General features: G+C 42.0%; 2 protein-coding genes across 6 annotated transcripts in view; one reads left to right on the forward strand and one right to left on the reverse strand.

The window, feature by feature from the left end:
- Positions 1-116: 116 nt before the first annotated feature.
- col9a1c (collagen, type IX, alpha 1c) lies at positions 117-16,065 on the reverse strand. 3 transcript variants are annotated; one of them, XM_088986859.1, is made up of 38 exons: positions 15,185-16,065; positions 13,906-13,982; positions 12,161-12,232; positions 11,812-11,941; positions 9,494-9,890; positions 8,712-8,792; positions 7,483-7,500; positions 7,115-7,204; positions 7,000-7,035; positions 6,602-6,673; positions 6,458-6,502; positions 6,307-6,342; positions 6,067-6,090; positions 5,931-5,984; positions 5,686-5,757; positions 5,476-5,514; positions 5,277-5,333; positions 5,140-5,193; positions 5,011-5,064; positions 4,901-4,954; positions 4,540-4,593; positions 4,411-4,464; positions 4,282-4,335; positions 4,135-4,188; positions 3,743-3,796; positions 3,471-3,515; positions 3,327-3,380; positions 3,192-3,245; positions 3,051-3,104; positions 2,893-2,964; positions 2,790-2,825; positions 2,672-2,716; positions 2,557-2,589; positions 2,313-2,459; positions 1,465-1,519; positions 1,202-1,396; positions 1,040-1,126; positions 117-671 (listed from the first exon to the last, which is right to left on the reverse strand). In XM_088986859.1, the coding sequence occupies exons 1-38, from the start codon at positions 15,211-15,213 to the stop codon at positions 466-468; spliced, it is 2,844 nt and encodes a 947-aa protein (XP_088842985.1). In that variant the 5' UTR covers positions 15,214-16,065; the 3' UTR covers positions 117-465. The 3 variants fall into 3 exon arrangements, with proteins under 3 accessions (XP_088842985.1, XP_088842986.1, XP_088842987.1); XM_088986860.1 differs by lacking the exon at positions 7,483-7,500; XM_088986861.1 differs by lacking the exon at positions 5,476-5,514.
- Positions 2,323-16,080, forward strand: part of fam135b (family with sequence similarity 135 member B) — a 33,728-nt gene continuing 19,970 nt past the window's right edge. For all 3 annotated transcript variants that reach the window (XM_088986857.1, XM_088986856.1, XM_088986858.1), the window contains exons 1-6: positions 2,323-2,463; positions 2,574-2,608; positions 5,936-6,004; positions 7,147-7,219; positions 12,191-12,298; positions 12,421-12,534. The gene's annotated coding sequence lies outside the window, so the exon portion shown is untranslated. The remainder of the gene's footprint in view (positions 2,464-2,573; positions 2,609-5,935; positions 6,005-7,146; positions 7,220-12,190; positions 12,299-12,420; positions 12,535-16,080) is intronic.

The raw sequence follows: 16,080 nt of genomic DNA on the forward strand, positions 1-16,080 counted from the left end.
CTTGAATAACCTTTTCAAATATTTCTTTCCAAAACAGGGAAGCATTCATTTTACATAATTGTGGCAATGTGATGGCGGCTGTGACACAAAAAGGACACGCATTTTGAATTGTGAGGTACTGTAAGCGACACTTCCAAAACATGTGGCTTTATTGTTGGAAAAAAAAGAAAGAAAATACAAATCAGATTTTTTTTTTCTATTTTACAGTTTGTTCATACTTTTTTTTTAGCTAAAGTCAGAAGCTCATTCTGAGGAGCATCGCTTCAGCTTCAGTGAAGTCCAACTATCTATACAATTTCTACAATGTGTGCCTTGTCTCGATTCCCTTTGCGTCGCTATCATCCGCAGCTCCAATGTCGACTTATCAAGAGGATCAAAACTAAGACTCGTGGACCCAGCTGAGAAACATCGCCGCTTTAAAGTCGAAGATCCAGCCGGGTGAGCCAAATAAGCGCTGTGATGTCTTCACTTTTTCTTGTAAGCGCCCGATTTATTGCCGCTGTACATAAAGAGAGGTGCTGGATTTCGGTTTATGCAGGTGGATGGGTCACAAAGACCCGGCGGACCGGAAGGACCCTTTGGTCCGGTAGCTCCTGGGACACCGGGGCTTCCTTGGTCTCCACGTTCTCCATCTTTGCCATCTTTGCCGATGCCAGGAGCACCCGCAACACCTAAATATTTTATATTTTTGTTTGGCATAATTTTATTTGGCAATGTGTACTGTTAACTCATTCACTGCCAGACAATGTGCAAAAATGCATCCACTCCACTGCCAGGGTTTTTGTCATTTTCACTCAAATTTGGAGGACCCACAGAATATTGAGTTTTAGCACTACATAAACATTCAATGCAGCGTAACAAACCTTAATCACTCTTCTTTCCTCAGAAAAAAAAAGAGTTAATTCCTAAGTGAGTCTAGAGTTATCTGAGCTTGAAATGGGGGCGGCTGTACAAAAGGAAAATGCTGCCCCCTTGTGGGAGGGAAAAACATCATCAGAGGTCTAAGCAGCTCTTTATCGCATCTCAATTGCTGTTTTACCTGGCACACCCGGGAGTCCGGCGCTTCCTTTGATTCCCACACCGGCTTCACCTTTATCTCCTCTATCTCCCTTCACTCCAGGATCGCCTACAGAAAGCAGCCGTTTGTTTGATGATGAGCCTGGATAATTTATCGATCGCTGATCATTTCTAAGATCTTAACCTTTTTTGCCTGGTGCACCCGGGATTCCGAAGTATCCCGGGTGGCCTTTGGCACCCATGGGCCCTTGCGCTCCCGGTGGTCCCGGCACCCCGTCAGCTCCAGCAGGGCCCGGTGGTCCCGCTAGTCCCGGGATGCCAGGGGCTCCTAGGGCAGCAGGCCTCTTCAGAAAATCTTTTGTGAATTCTGCTAATTGTTCTGCGTAGGTAAGGAAAAGCCGAAGTCAATTTGTTCCAGCAGGTGTCAAGTCCGAGTACGCATACTACCTTCGACAATAGCCGAACACAAATCCCGAAGCCTCTCGTCGCTCACTCTTGGACCCTGTGAGTTGAAAACAATTAATGACAACATCTTATATTTGGAGGACAACCGACACCTGCGGACAAGTTGCGTCCATAATTTGTAAAATCACTTCAAATGACTTCTACCACCAGATTCCACCGCATATAGCTATATTTTACGTTTTAAGACTCGCGCTGGATATTCATGAAGTCTTGTTTTCGAGTTGATGACGATGCCCTAAGTGACGTCACGGAGGGAACGCATTTTGGGTACTTTTTTTCATGTGAAAACACCGTGTTGATCACGAAATTAGAAGGAAAACTACACAAATAACGTGATGGTGTATCGTTGTGTGTCGCAGCCATTAAAGAAGGTGTAAGTTGACACAAATTCCCAGCGGACAAATAAGCCCATTTCCAACGGAGCTAGTGCGCCATCTTGTGCATTTTTTGGGCGCTAATTTATTCTTTCCTCTTCAGAACTATTTGAATCATATTCATAACTGAATGAGTAACAAGAAAGCATCTTCTTCGAATCTGAACTCTCTGAAGCCATTGTTTTGATTCTGGAGCAAGGCAGTGTGTGACCAATAGTGATGTCAAGAACAAGGCGGCGGGACTTTCTGAATCTGCCCAGTTCCGAGCTCATTTTGTGGTAGTTTTGGGACACTAAGTCATTTTTATTGGTATTTTACATTTGACTAAAAATATCAGCCATGCAGGCTGATATTTTTTGGGTATTTTACATGATTTAAAACGTTTTTCTGATGTCAGGACATAAAAAATGGTGTCGGTTGTCCTTTAAGGGTAACTTCATCAGGCGCAACACTTACAGGAAGACCTCTGGGACCCGGTGGTCCGGGTAATCCTGGCTCTCCCTCGAGTCCTCTGGCTCCCATTGGACCGGTTAAACCTTCGTGGCCTGGTTGACCTGGTCGACCTTCTGCTCCGGTTGCTCCTCTGACGCCCTTTTCGCCGTGCTGTGTAAGAAAGTGGAAATCAGTGCTAGTCCACTCTGACATTTCCCACAATTATTTTTTTGTGTGGTGCTCATACTCATTATAATAATGTCCGTACCTCTCCTTGAATTCCAGGAATACCGGGTGGACCCTGATGGAGATGAGAAAAGGTAAGCTTCAAGTTTCTTTCCAACCAACTAAATCAAATGTTGCAGCCACCGTACAAAACAGACCTGGTCCCCCTTGACTCCGGGATCACCGGCAAGACCCGTATCACCCTAATCACAGAAGAACATTGCGAGGATATATTGCAGTCATGACTTCATATGTCCCAAAAAGCGGTCAGCATACCAAACTTCCTTTTGGTCCCTCTGGTCCCATTTGCCCCTAAAATGTGGATATTCATCAATATGATCATTTGTTGAGTGACATTTTCTGAAAAATCATGACAAACCTGATCCCCCTTGTATCCAGTGTGACCTTTCATTCCCGTTTCCCCAGTCTCGCCTTTTTGTCCCTTTTCACCCTGTGAGAACCGATTATAAAAAGCAATCTGTTCATTTGTCATTGGAATGTCAATCTGATGATAGTGATTTTAAAAAATGGTCTGACCTGATTGCCAGGAGGACCCGCGGGCCCCACTGGCCCTTGTTTCCCGGGTTCGCCCTGAAAATGCATTACCAAAAAAAAAGCAACAATTCAATCGTAACGGCAATTCCTCCATACCCCTTCCAGTCATAAGTATCCACACACCGTTGACCCTTTATCTCCCGGTTTGCCATCTTCTCCGGATTTTCCGGCCTCGCCCTGTTACCCAAATAATAACGTTAATTTCAACCCCCCAAAAAATGACAATTAAAAAAAAGTATTCACATTTAGGAATCTCACCATTTTGCCGGGAAGCCCAATTGGCCCAGTGGCCCCATCAGCACCGGTGTCACCCTAAAGATGTTGACATCTCGGAATTATTGTTTCGGACACGTCATTCATTACTCAACAAGAGACTGGATGGATGGATGGATGGATAGATACCTTTTCACCAGAGGGTCCAACTATTCCCTGTTTACCAGGGAGCCCCTGAAGAGAACAAAAAAATCACCCTAAATTGTTTGCCAAAAATAATATGTTCCCACTTATAGAATCGGATGCTAGCGTGGAGAAAGATCGTATTTGTTTCAGAATGCTGACTTCCCCTTATCCTCCTCTTGAACACCCCTGTTTTTTTAAATAAATTTAGTATGCACGTAATAAAAATGCTAGTGTAATCAGGAATTATTAAAGCAACATATATGAAAGGGACTTACGGGAATACCCACAACGCCTCTCACACCAACTACTCCGGCGGGACCAGGCTCCCCCTGTTGAATATGTTGACATGTTTTAAGTCACACAGAAAAAAACCTTATTAACACATTGCAACAAGTACCGTATTTTCCGGTGTGTAAGGCGCACCCGAGTATAAGGCGCACCCACATGAATGATGTATTTGCAAATTGTTTTCTATATATAAGGCGCACTTTGAATGAATGACAAAAGTTTTCTAAATATAATATATAAATATATACAATTTAGCCAAATATTCGGCACACCTGCGTATAAGGCAGATGATCATCTTTTGAAGAAAATCAAGGATTTTAGGTGCGCCTTATACACCGGAAAATACGTTATTCATTTTAGGTGTCAGCAGAAAAGTCACCTTGGCGCCATCAACTCCAGAAATTCCAGCAAGGCCATCTTTGCCTGGCGCTCCCTAAAAATAAAAATAAAAACAGGCCGCAATTGTGAGTGCTTTGTTTAAAATAAATGCAGAAAATTCATTTGAAAACCAATCAGTCCAACTTACAACGTCTCCCTTTTCTCCATGAGTCCCCTGCTCTCCTTGAGGCCCCATTGCCCCCTAACCAACACATACATCACACATGTCAAATCATCAAATGGCATTTTAAAATCATCTTGTTGAAATCTTCCTCACTTCATCACCCTTGGGTCCCTCCAAACCTTGACGTCCACGCAATCCCTCCACACCCTGAGGTCAGAAACACCTTCATGATCATTTCCCCGGAGACGTTCGTTGGTTTAAATGTCAAACAAGCTTGCTTACGGGAGCCCCGGGTGGTCCGGTGGGTCCGGGCATGCCGTTGAAACCGGGAGGACCCTGTCACAGAAGCACATGACCAAAATAAAGCGCTGGTCAGACCTCTGGCAATGTATTTTCCCGTCCATGAGGCGACAGCATTTGCTTTTTGTACAGCCGCCCCCATTTTGAGCTAAGATAACTCTTACTGAGGAATTAACTGTTTTTTCCTGATGAAAGAAGAGAGTCTAAGGTTTCTTACGCTGCATTGAATTATTTATGCCGTCCGAAAAGTCAATATTCTATGGTTCCTGGAATTCGAGTGACAATGATAAAAATCCTGGCACTGGAGTGGGCACATTTTTACCGCGTCGTGAATTCTACTTACTCTGTCTCCTTTTTCTCCGCTTGTACCAGGTAATCCGACGGGTCCTCTTTGACCCTGAGACAAACGGTTATCACTTGATATCCAAGACAGGATCACATTGATAGTCTTACGTCATCTCCCATGCGACCAGGCGTCCCCCGAGGACCTTCGGGTCCAGCGTCTCCCTGTGCAATCAACAAATCGAATCACATATTCTCACAAAAATATAACATTTGTAGTCGACGTTGATGATGGGACACCTTTTCTCCGGCTAGACCGTCTTTGCCGTTTTCACCCGCCGTACCTTTGTGTCCCTGAAGGCGACAATCCAATGATTCGTTTATGATATTTTCACCATTTGAATTGAAAACGTATTTCCTGGTTAGCTTTTCCTCACCTTCATGCCTGGTAGCCCAGCTAGTCCCTGGGGTCCAGCAGGGCAGGCTGCAGGGCACTACAAATATATTCCAAATACACCCGATGGGGGTAGGTGGGGTGTTAAATTAATAAAAACCTCAACAAGGAGATGATCCCTAACAATTTTACTGCCATGCAACCACCAAATGCGATGATAGGGTGAAAGTAAAGACACTCACAGATTCCCCAATCCCCTCAACACTGGCACCAGGAGGCCCCTAAAACACAAATCCCAAACGTCCAAAGAGAATTTTAGACCGATCAAATATCCCAAACTTGAACCCCAAGAAGAAAAGTACGTAAGATGTGTTAATAAATCCAACAGAGTCCAGATTTTGACACCCAAGAAACCACCAACACCAAATGACTCCCAGTCAGGTTTTTCTTACCACTGGACCAGGAGGTCCTGGAATACCTGGAGGTCCCGGGTTTCCATTAGCCCCTTTTGGCCCTGGTGGACCCTGCAAGATACGTCATCAAAATTTGAGAACCAAAACGACACATTTTGTAGTGAGATTGGTCACTAACATGCGTCCAAACCTTTTGACCGGTCGTGTTTTTCCCCGGAGGGTACTCATAACATTGTTTCAAAGAATGACTACTTTTATTCTGATCAAACATTTCATTCTCTGACCTCAGGCCCGATATTGCCTTCATCTCCCGGGATTCCCGGTTTTCCTGGTGATCCCTGTCGGAAGCAGATGCAGAGTGAGTTACATAGCGGGATCTTCGTTGCACAAGATCGTATTGGAAAGTGGGTATATACATACGGAGGGTCCTTCAATGGCTGCGCCCTGGACAAAAAAAAAAAAAAGCATATTAATATAGAAGATATTTGATGACTTCATCTTTGAGGACTTGGATTAGGGGTCACCAAATCCAGTCCCGGAGAACCCCAATTGTCCATGTTTCATATGTGGCCTTCTCCAGAGCTGAACTTTTCAATCGGGTTAGAAGACTGGAGTTGGTGAGCCCTGATTTGGTTGTTAAAATAAATCTCGTTCACTCACAGCAGGACCTGCAGGCCCGGGAAAACCTGGAAGACCCTAATAATTCGTCAGGAGGGTGTGGGGGAGTAAGAAGGGCAGGAAAGTGTAAAGTTGAGTTGATGTTCCATCTGATCGATGGAACATGATCAAGAGTTTCAAATTGGTTCCTTACTCTCTCGCCCACGAGCCCTCTGGGACCCATTGGGCCAGCAGAACCCTGCAGTTAACAAACAGATGACAACGGCGGTTTAGCAGATATGAAAAAATAAACGAATAAAATAAAAACTCCAGGTGATCATTTGAGGGGTTTTCTTACTGCAGGTCCCGGAATACCAGGTAGGCCTCGCTGCCCAGGAAGTCCAATTTCCCCCTGCTCACCTTTGATGCCCTGCCAACAAGGGTCAATCATGGTAAACTTGTCAAACTTGCTCACAGGTGTCAAAGTCAAGACCCGGGGGCCAAATCTGGTCCGCCACATCATTTTATTCGGCCCGCGAATGCAAATCAAGCATGTCAGGTGCCACGATGCTAAAAAAATCCGAACCAACATTTCAAATTTTCCCAACCACAATAACAGTCATTATTCTTGACTAGTTTTGCCGAGCAGTCAAAAGGCCAAGGTTCACGTCTGCAGGAGTGACTCGCTTTACCTTGATTTTAAAATTGCAACAAAAATCAACACATGGTCCAGATTTCAAAGGGGAATTTACTTACAGTTGCACCTGGCGTGCCAGGAGACCCCGGAACACCCTGGAGATGAGTTAAAACAATCGATATTTGATAAAACATTTCTATATATGACTGACATGTTTATATTTCACATTCTTACATCTCGTCCATCTCTGCCGTCTTCTCCTGCAGGACCCCGAGGACCTTCAGGGCCGGCTGCACCCGGGGGACCCGGGACTGATCTGTCAGGCTAACAAAACAAAAGGTCAGTACCGGTAATTCAAGTGGCTTTGGTCATGTATGTAAATACATGGCAGATTTGTCCTGTAGTCTTGTTTAAATTAGAAATCATGATATCCAAAATGAACATCTCCAATCAGCTGTTGTGTGCAAATGTCGAAATGTTTTCATTAAGCATCGAGTCGCCTTCCCGAATTGCATTTATAACAAAGCAATGAGGCGGTCAAGCAATCCAAAGCATTCAACCCGAGTTTGAGCATAACAAAGTAAAAGTAGATAGATAAATACCTCCGCATTGGCAAACATCTGAAGGAGCCAGAGAAATCAGGAAAAAAAAATTGCAGTTAGTGAAAGTCATCACACCCCCTCGTTCCCATAAGAGCCGGCGGAAGCGCACCTGCTGAAGTGAGTTATCATGCGTTTATTTCAACACAGGGCCCGTCATACAAACATTGCCCAGATAAACAACGGCCCCCTTGCCCCCACGGCGTGTTAGCCTGCAGCTCATCAGGCGAATGCATATGAACAAACACGCAACATCGACAACAGTTACTGTGTCATCTTGATGACAAATCTTCTCAATGCTTTTTCTGAGGTCCAAAAATGTTGTTGGATAAGCCACCAAATTGTTGGAGTCACAAACATGCCGTCCCACAGGCTAGCATGCACACTTGCATCCAAAAAGTCTGAAACGCTTGCAGGCAAATAATTAGAAAAAATGTAACTTGTATTTTTTTCTGTGTGTGTGTGTGTGTGTGTGCGCGTGCGTGCGTGTGTATATACTGTATGTGGGTCTATATATGTACTGTATATGTGTGTGTATATATGCAGTGTGTATATATATATATATATATATATAGTAAAGTCTCGTTATATCGATATCGGATATATGTAGTGTTATGCGTGCGGTCCCTTGAATGTCGATATAACGAGACTTTACTGTATGTGTGTGTATATATGTACTGTATATATGTGTGTATATATGCAGTGTGTATATGTATATATATGTAGTGTATATACTGTATGTGTGTGTGTATATGTACTGTATATGTGTGTGTGTGTATATATATATATACAGTAAAGTCTCGTTATATCGATATTCAAGGGAGTCCGAAAAATATCGATATAACCGGGACTATCGATATATCCGACCCTGTTTGCATGTAATTTTCTCCGTGCATGCATAGAAATAGTATCGATATAACCGGGACGATCGATATATCCGATATCGATATAACGAGACTTTACTGTATATATAAAAAAAAAAATATATATATATATATATAGTGTGTGTGTGTGTATATAGTGTGTGTATATGTATGTGGTGTATATACTGTATGTGTGTATATATATGTACTGTATTTGTGCCTTCGTCGACACGCTCCATCAGCGTGTTGGTTACACATGCGCAATTCCATCTCTGTCTTGTTTCCTCAACGTCGTCGCTCGCTTTGGCGAAAACCACAAACCGCTGCTGACGCAAAGGCACATCTGAGCCCCCCCTAGCCCCCACGTACCTCGGTGGCGGGCAGCTCGTTGCAACTCTCTCGGCGGGCTCTCTTTGGGTCGCAGTGAATCAGCATCCATTGGAGCTCAAACTGAAACGAGATACAGTGATACCTTGGCTTACGAACTTAATTGGTTCCCAGACAGAGTGTGTAAGGCAAAAAGTGTGTATCCCAAAAATTAATTTCCCATAAGAAACCATTAAAATGAGAATAATCCATTCCCAGGTCCCCATAAAACATGATTTTCTACTAAATAAGTCATATAACTACACAAAATATACCTTATTTCCTGTACAGTATAATAAATGTGCTATTGTAATGTAATCATGTGGCTTTAACCGTAGACTGGGGGCATGGAATAGAGGACAAAAACAAGTCGGCTGCCATTTTTTTGTTTGGGGAACGGCTTACACTCTCTCTCTGTCTATTGAATTTTTGCAGCTATGTGTTTCTGTAAACCTCCCCTCACTTCTGCGTTCTTGACCAATCACGTAGCTTTTAAATAGAGGACAAAAACAAGTCGGCTGCCATTTTCTTGTTAGAACGGGCTCGTTCGCGAATGACACATCACTCATTGTGGCGCTCCGTGTGTATCCTGAAAACTAGTTTGTATGCCAAGGTTACATTTTCATAAATTTAATGTTCGTAAGGCGAAAAGTTCGTAAACCCCTTCAATCAATCAATAGCAAAATATTCAAACTTCTTTTTCCCCCCTGTCCTGTTGATTTCGACTAATTCTGCGATTCATACTCGAATTGGAGTTCAGAAAAACATCATTCCTAATTGCTTACCACCACGGAGGCCTCAGAATCAGCGTCCAGCCTTCCTATGAGAGTGTCCCCCTCAGTATTAATGGGCCCCTTGCCCTTGATGGCCTTGCGGTCCACGGGCTGGCAGTCCACGTAGAGCGTGACCTGGTCTCGCTCCACGCCGATCATCACCTTATGCCACTTGGTGTTAAAGAGCACGGACAGGCCCGAGAAGGTGACGGTCTGCAGGTTGCCGTCGGGGCCGATCAGGAAGTACTCCAGGGACTGTTGGTCTCCGTTGAGCCTCATCCCGGCTTGCTTGCTGCCGTCCTCGTCCACCATTTGCCAGACGTTCCACACTTTGCTCACGGTGTTCTTGATCATGCGGAATGTCACCATGAAGGAATACTCATCGGGGAAACCGCGAGGAAAGTTTAGCCTAGGTCCAGCAATGGAAACGGGGGTTCAAAATCAGCCCAATTGATCAAGTGTTGAGTGTGCATCGTTAGAAATGGTCATCCAAACAAAGCAGGATCAATAATGGATCACATAGTGGTTCCGCCCTCCCGACTCCATCTTGTTTACATGCAACAGTGACAAAACATATGATTTAAGTCATTGTAGTGGAAGTTAAATTAATTTTGGGAGTCAAATTATGACCCTGATGAGACCTGGAAAAAAATGTAAAATCAAGCCAAATAAAAAAAATGTTAAATTGCAATCACAATATTGAGGAACATTTTGATTTTTTTATTTTCATTTTTATATTGAGTTCTTCATCCTCATTCAAAGTCATGTCAAAGTGAACGTATAACTATTTTATAGGTTCATTTATTTATTTATGTATTCATTTGGTTATTTGTTTATTCATGTATCTATTTATTCATCTCCCTGTCTCTCCGTTTGTCTCTCTCTGTCTCTCTGTCTCCCTTTCTGCCTGTCTCTCTGTCTGTCTCTGTCTCTCGTTTGTCTCTATCTCTGTATCTCTGTCTTTCTGTCTATTTCGCTGTCTCTCTCGGTCTCTGTCTGCCTTTCTCTCTCTCTCTCTCTCTGTCTCTCTCTCTCTCTCTATTTATTACTTTTTTAAATGAGCTAGTTTCACAGTACGTGCTGAATTCATTTCTACGTCCTTCTTTCAATTTTTGTTTAATCATCTTGTAAACAACAAGAGCGAGGCCCTAAAATCAGTTTGCTGTCGCCCAATAAAACCAACGGAGCTCTTTCTCGTATTATCCTCAAGCTAGAACCTCTCAAGTATGTGCTGCGTTTGCCCCCGTAGATGAAGGAGAAGGAGGAAGGGGGTGTCCTGTCAAGCACCATGGCGAGGACAGGCGTCAAAATGGCAGCCGAGGCAGTAAACGCGTATTAGCATTCAGTGACAGTGCAGCCACGGTGTTACGTAACAGCTTGTGATCAAGACGGCTTGCAGGAGGATCAGCGACAATGCCGCTAAAGGGTGGCGGCTTTGATTATGTAAAGTGCTGCCTGAACAAACTCTTTAATTCACTGCGGTGAAATCGGGGACCTTACGGTAAAAACTCTAAGCCTTGTGGCGTTAAGGGATAATCGCCCAATTGGAAGGCGCATATGACGTACTACTTATAACGTCAAGAGAAAACTGACAACAGTTTGTTGTTTGGATGTTTCTGTTATTATTATTATTATTATTATTATTATTATTATTATTATTATTATTATTAAGCCACTACTTCCCGAAAAAAATGTAAATACAAAATAAAAAAAAAAATAATACAATAATAATAAAAATAATAATTTTAAAAATCCTCCAAATGAGGAAATAAACCTTTTTCTTCTGAGGCTAGTCAGGAGTTCTTATTAGATTTTTTTATTTTTAAGCCTCATTCATTGGGTGTTGGAAACCACATCTGACTTGAAGCCGCCTCCCCCCCCCCAAAAAAAAAAAAATCGGACACACTGCCAAATCCAACCTTTAATTACGAACTTGTGATTGTTTTTTTCCTTTTTTTACAGGAAGCTAGTGATGTTGTCAGCACTCGTTATTTATCCCACTTTTGTTTGAAAGGAGCGCATGCAGCACAGATGAATCACCACCAAGTATACGTGTTAAGAATTGTCTATGTAATATGTGGAGGGAATTAAACATTCTAATGGCTTCCCCAAATTCATAACGGCCCTCTGAGAGGAAACCGTAACTACAACGCCGCCCGCGGCAAAAATGAGTTTGACACTTTATACGGTCCGCTACATGCCAAATACGTTCAGACATGTTTTCACTGATCAATTATGTCCCCTTGCCAAGTGACATCTGTAACCGACCTGTAAGAATGCAACACCTGCAACGGGCGGGCACCCGGACCGACATTTTTTTTTTAACTTACATGGTTGGAATTTGGAAGTTGGCCTCCCGGTCCAGGCGGTAGGCCACCTGGAGAGGAGTGGAGCCGTCGACCTTCCTGACACCTTTCAGAGGAATGACATCCAGCTGGAACTGGGTGATCAAATCGAAACCTAAGCGGCCGAAATGTCGACAATTACTTTGTGGGGGATGAAAAAAATGGTGATGTACATTATAATAGTAATCTGGATACATTTTTTTTTGGGGGGGGGGGGGTTCTTGGGTGCCACTGTTGGTCTATTAGTTCACTTGGCCGACTATATAACTTATTCACAAGGATTGTCTTGACTATATGACGACCGTTGATGTATGATGTACAAAGAGTTATTCACCTGGAAGATCATCCTGTCCGCTTCTCATAGGTGGGCAGACCGTATCGCCATCCAGTCGGTTAAAGTCCACTTCTGACGGGACAAATTCCGCAGTTGATGAGTTGGGAGTTGGGTAAACACGTACAAGTCAACTATCAGGTACTTTTTATTCCCTTGAGTACTTGCAAAATTGTGCTTCACAAGGCAAGAATGTTTGCGGGTGAGATAATGCTTGATTGAGTTCACAAGCTTGATTGTTTTTTTTTTTTTTCTCCACCAAGTCCCTTTGGTAGCGGTCATTTGAAGTCACCCCAGTCAACAACCTGAGTCAGCCAAAGACGCATCTGGAAGCCCTTCACCGAGCCGGCGTAAATGCTGAGATGTGAAACTTAGCGGTGAGATGGAATTTATAATGACTTTTAATTTTATATTTTTAATTGCTACAACTTGCACGCTCAAGTTGTTAAAACTTACTGCCTGCCGTCGCTTGACACGGGCATACCTAGTAGTCATTATTCTAAGTGTGGACCACAATGAAAAAGACACACAACCGACTAAATAAATACATTGATAGATAAATAAATTAATCAATAAATAAGTGTATAAATAAATGGCAAATTAAATAGATACATTGATAGATAAATAAATGGATAACTCACTCACTAACATAAATACATGAATGGATGATTAAATAAACATATTGATCGATACATAAATGGATAAATAAATACATGGTTACATAATAAATAAATAACTAAATTGATAGATGAATAAATGGATAAATAAATGGATAAATAATGAATAAATGAATCTATAAATGAATTTATAGAAGAATAAAGGGATAAATAAATATATAAATAAATGGATAAATAAATGAATGAATAAATAGATAAATAAGTAGATACATTCATCGATAATACATTGATAAATAAATGGATAAATAAATACATTAATAGATAAATAAATGGATACATAAATAAACAGATAAATAATACATAAAAATACATAAATAAATAAATTGATAGATGAATAAATGGATAAATAAACAAACAAACTGACAAATTATACATAAAGAAATAGATGGACAAATAAGTGAATAAGTTAATAATTGAATAAATGACGTGGCACTCAATCTGCAGCTTCCTGCCGTCATATTACATTGGCGGCTTTCCCTAAAGAAGTGCAGACAAGGTTGTTGTTGCCGCCGTGGCAGGAGGATGTTTAATCGGATTTAATGCTCTGCACGACGCAGACCACGAAAGCATGGAAGCTATTTTTAGGGCCCTTTGCATGGTGGTTTACAATAAAGGGGGCGCGGCGGATACATACACTGACCACCTTTTTTAGGTACACCCACGTAGTCTTACTTGCGTTGGTCAAAGGTCAAACGTTTTTCATTATGAGCCCCGTAGTTGTTTTCGCACGGGGCTATTATGATCTCTCTTATGATGTATACAATCAGTGCCTGCTTTTTTTTGGTGCATTTTCATTACCTAAAAAATGTCAACAGACTTAATATTTAAGAACAAATGGAATTTGTAATCAGAGTAGTGACAACCAAATATTTAGGTGTTCAAATTGTTACATGGGATTTCTAAAAAAAAAAAAACTACAATCAGCAAGTAACAATTGACACTCATATTTCCTTTCATGAGCCTCAAGATGTGATGTTATGGTCCAAATCTGGCTCTAAATTTCTCGCCTGTGATCTAATTGAAATGCAGCAAGTGCAAAAGCTTTGTAAATATCATGACGTGGTGACTTACGTCCAAGTACAGGAGAAAGCAGGAGGGCCGCGCAGACAGGCAAATATGTCCATGCCGTCGTCGCACGTGGCTGCCTTCTGCGCAGAAACAAGAATTTTGAATTCATTGAGAAACTGTGGATCTGCACGTTAGCCAAACCTTTACCACTGGGAAAGGTAAAAGTTAAATCACATTATTTGGGGCAGAATATGAGCTTATTCACTGCCATTCCCGAATTTGTTCGGGTTTTGGTTTTTCTTGCGGGGTTGCCGATGGTCAGACGTTTGGCAATGTTTTTCCCTTCCACGAGGGGGCAGCATTTGCCTTTCGTCCATGTTAGCGCTTTGTTGCAGATTCAGCTGTTGTTAAAGCACTATACATAAATCAATGCTTTCAACATTTAGCTTGTAGTCGACGTGTAGTGCACATTCCACCATGACGTCCCTAATCCACTGCTGAAAAGGATGCTTTGATCCTCTCTTCTTTCATCTAGAACTGCTTCATGTCACAAAGAGGGTACAGCAAGTGCTGAAGAATGAATGACTCTCTGTCTTTGTGTTGTCATATTATTTATTTAGTTTTTTTTTTTTTTTTTGTACTTCAAGATGGCGCCGCGAGAGTGGCTGCCTTTCCAGCAGCTCCTGTATTTTGTTTTTCTACTTCTTTCTTTCCTTTCCTCTTCCTTTCATAACTTTGCTGCCGTGAAATGTAAATTTCTCCACTGCGAGATGAATAATGGCACATCCAATCCAATCCAATATGTACAGTATGTATTGCATTGTATTTTGTACAGCCGCCTCCATTTCAAGCTCAGATAACTCCAGACCCATATAACTTAGGAATTAACTCTTTTTTTTCTAATGAAAGAAGAGATTCTAAGGTTTCTTAAGCTGAATTTAATGTTTATGTAATATTCTGTGGGTCCTGGAATTTGAGTTAAAATGACAAAAACCCTGGCACCTTTTTGCACATCATCTGGCAGTGACCGAATGAATGAGTTAACACAGAATATAAATTAATTAGCATCAAGTCTGGTTTCACAAGTAATTTGGATCCCAAGAAGGTTTAAAAGCGTCTCTGACCTCACACTTTCCCGTTTTGATGCTAATATAACTTTTCAAATAAGACTAAAAGCAAAATATCGCATTTCAAAAGTGGCTCCATGCATTTTAAATGTTCTTCAATCGTAGGCCATTTAACATCATGACACTCACCCCCCTTCAATGTTTTTTAAATGTAGCTAGTTATCTCCCATAACAACCGTTACATCATTTGGCATTATCCGACGCGTGTTATTTACCTGGTCAAAGCAAAGTAGCAGAAGACCATGTTTCACTGCGATGGAGTCTCGGCGATGCAATACGGACGCTGGAGCTCAAGTCGAATGGAATCCCCCACCCACTCCGCCGGGTCCTACCTGCGCATATTGACGCCAGAGTGGCAGCGAGCGGCCACGTAGGGGCTGTTGAAGCGTTTTCGGAAGCCAAATAAAAAATGGTTTCATGGTCTCCCATTGGCCAGGAGTTCTGGCAGAGGTGGTGTCAATGTTTTATGACCGCACTTAAAAAGATGCTCGAGCTTCAGGCAACATGTGTGTAAGCTTTTTTTTTTTTTTTCCTGCCTCTCTTGGGTGCCCCCTAATGATACGTGCGGTCTGTGTGATTCTCTTAATAATTACCCTTGTAACCATGAAGAAGCAGCGCGCCATGATGAGACGTGTATTTTTTATTTTTTTATAAACTGCCCGTTGGCATCGATTTCCCAGAGAGGAATGCATGTTGGGCCCAAATGAAACTCACCTTGTAATAATAATAATAATAATAATAATAATAATAATAATACACTTCATTTATAAGCGCCTTTCAAAACTCTCAAGGTCACTTTACAATAACAGGATGTTTTTCTGTAGGTGAGCAGCGGCAGCCACACGCGCCAATGTTCACTTAACCCAGAATAACTCAAATAGACAGAAAGATAGCTAGCTAGCTAATACATAACTAATAGATAGCCAGACAAATAGCTGTAAAAACGCCTGCCACGTATTCATGCTCAACTTTAAAAAGATCAATTACAGGATTGGGCCAACTGTCTATGTGGTTATGTTCCTGTTGTGTTTATTATTTTGCTTTGTGTTGACTAGTCTGTGAAGTGCTTTGTTGCAGCTGCAGCAGTTGTAAAAGCTCCCCCAGCAACAGC

This window comes from Hippocampus bargibanti, linkage group LG20, assembly GCF_051943395.1.
Source record: "Hippocampus bargibanti isolate YZ-2025 linkage group LG20, ASM5194339v1, whole genome shotgun sequence".
Classification (NCBI taxonomy): domain Eukaryota; kingdom Metazoa; phylum Chordata; class Actinopteri; order Syngnathiformes; family Syngnathidae; genus Hippocampus; species Hippocampus bargibanti.